We start from the raw sequence: 476 nt of genomic DNA, 5'->3' as shown, positions 1-476 counted from the left end.
AATCAACGAGCCGACGTCCGGGAAGGACTTGCCGCAGAACTTGCAGAGGACGACGCCGGAGGTCGGGTCCGAGTGGGCCGCGAGTTCGAAGTCCATCGGCTCAATCGTACCCGCAGCAGGGTAGTGGGCCTCCGGCGGCAGGTGCATGCCGGGTTCGAGGCCCAGCTGAGCCTGTAGCTGCAGGTGGGCCGCCTGCTCGCGGTACTTGAGCGACTCGAGGCTGTGCGAGAGGATGTGCCGCGTCAGCTTGCTCTGGTGGAGGAACGAGGCACCGCAGTACATGCACGCAAACACCCGCTCATCCACACCCATCAACTCCTGCAACCAAACAAACAAGAACATCAACTTCTTGTCTTCCCTCCGGCGCTTTATACCCCCGCGGGAAAGACTCATCTCCGCCTCTCTTTTTCTCTGAATTCTCTCTCTCTCTCTCTCTCTCTCTCTCTCTCTCTCGCTCGCTCGTTCTCTCTCTTTCT

At 59.7% G+C, this 476-nt stretch overlaps 1 protein-coding gene across 1 annotated transcript; it reads right to left on the bottom strand.

Annotated features, from left to right (window-relative positions):
• Window positions 1-6: 6 nt before the first annotated feature.
• On the bottom strand, window positions 7-401 carry LOC108769769 (uncharacterized; the record flags this gene model as incomplete). Its single annotated transcript, XM_018521286.1, has 1 exon — window positions 7-401. A coding segment is annotated over exon 1 (387 nt), but the record flags the coding sequence as incomplete, so codon positions are not given.
• Window positions 402-476: the final 75 nt, after the last annotated feature.

Source organism: Trachymyrmex cornetzi, unplaced genomic scaffold, assembly GCF_001594075.2.
Source record: "Trachymyrmex cornetzi isolate Tcor2-1 unplaced genomic scaffold, Tcor1.1 C3751774, whole genome shotgun sequence".
NCBI classification, from domain to species: Eukaryota; Metazoa; Arthropoda; class Insecta; order Hymenoptera; family Formicidae; genus Trachymyrmex; species Trachymyrmex cornetzi.
This window is presented reverse-complemented; position numbering and strand designations above follow the sequence as displayed.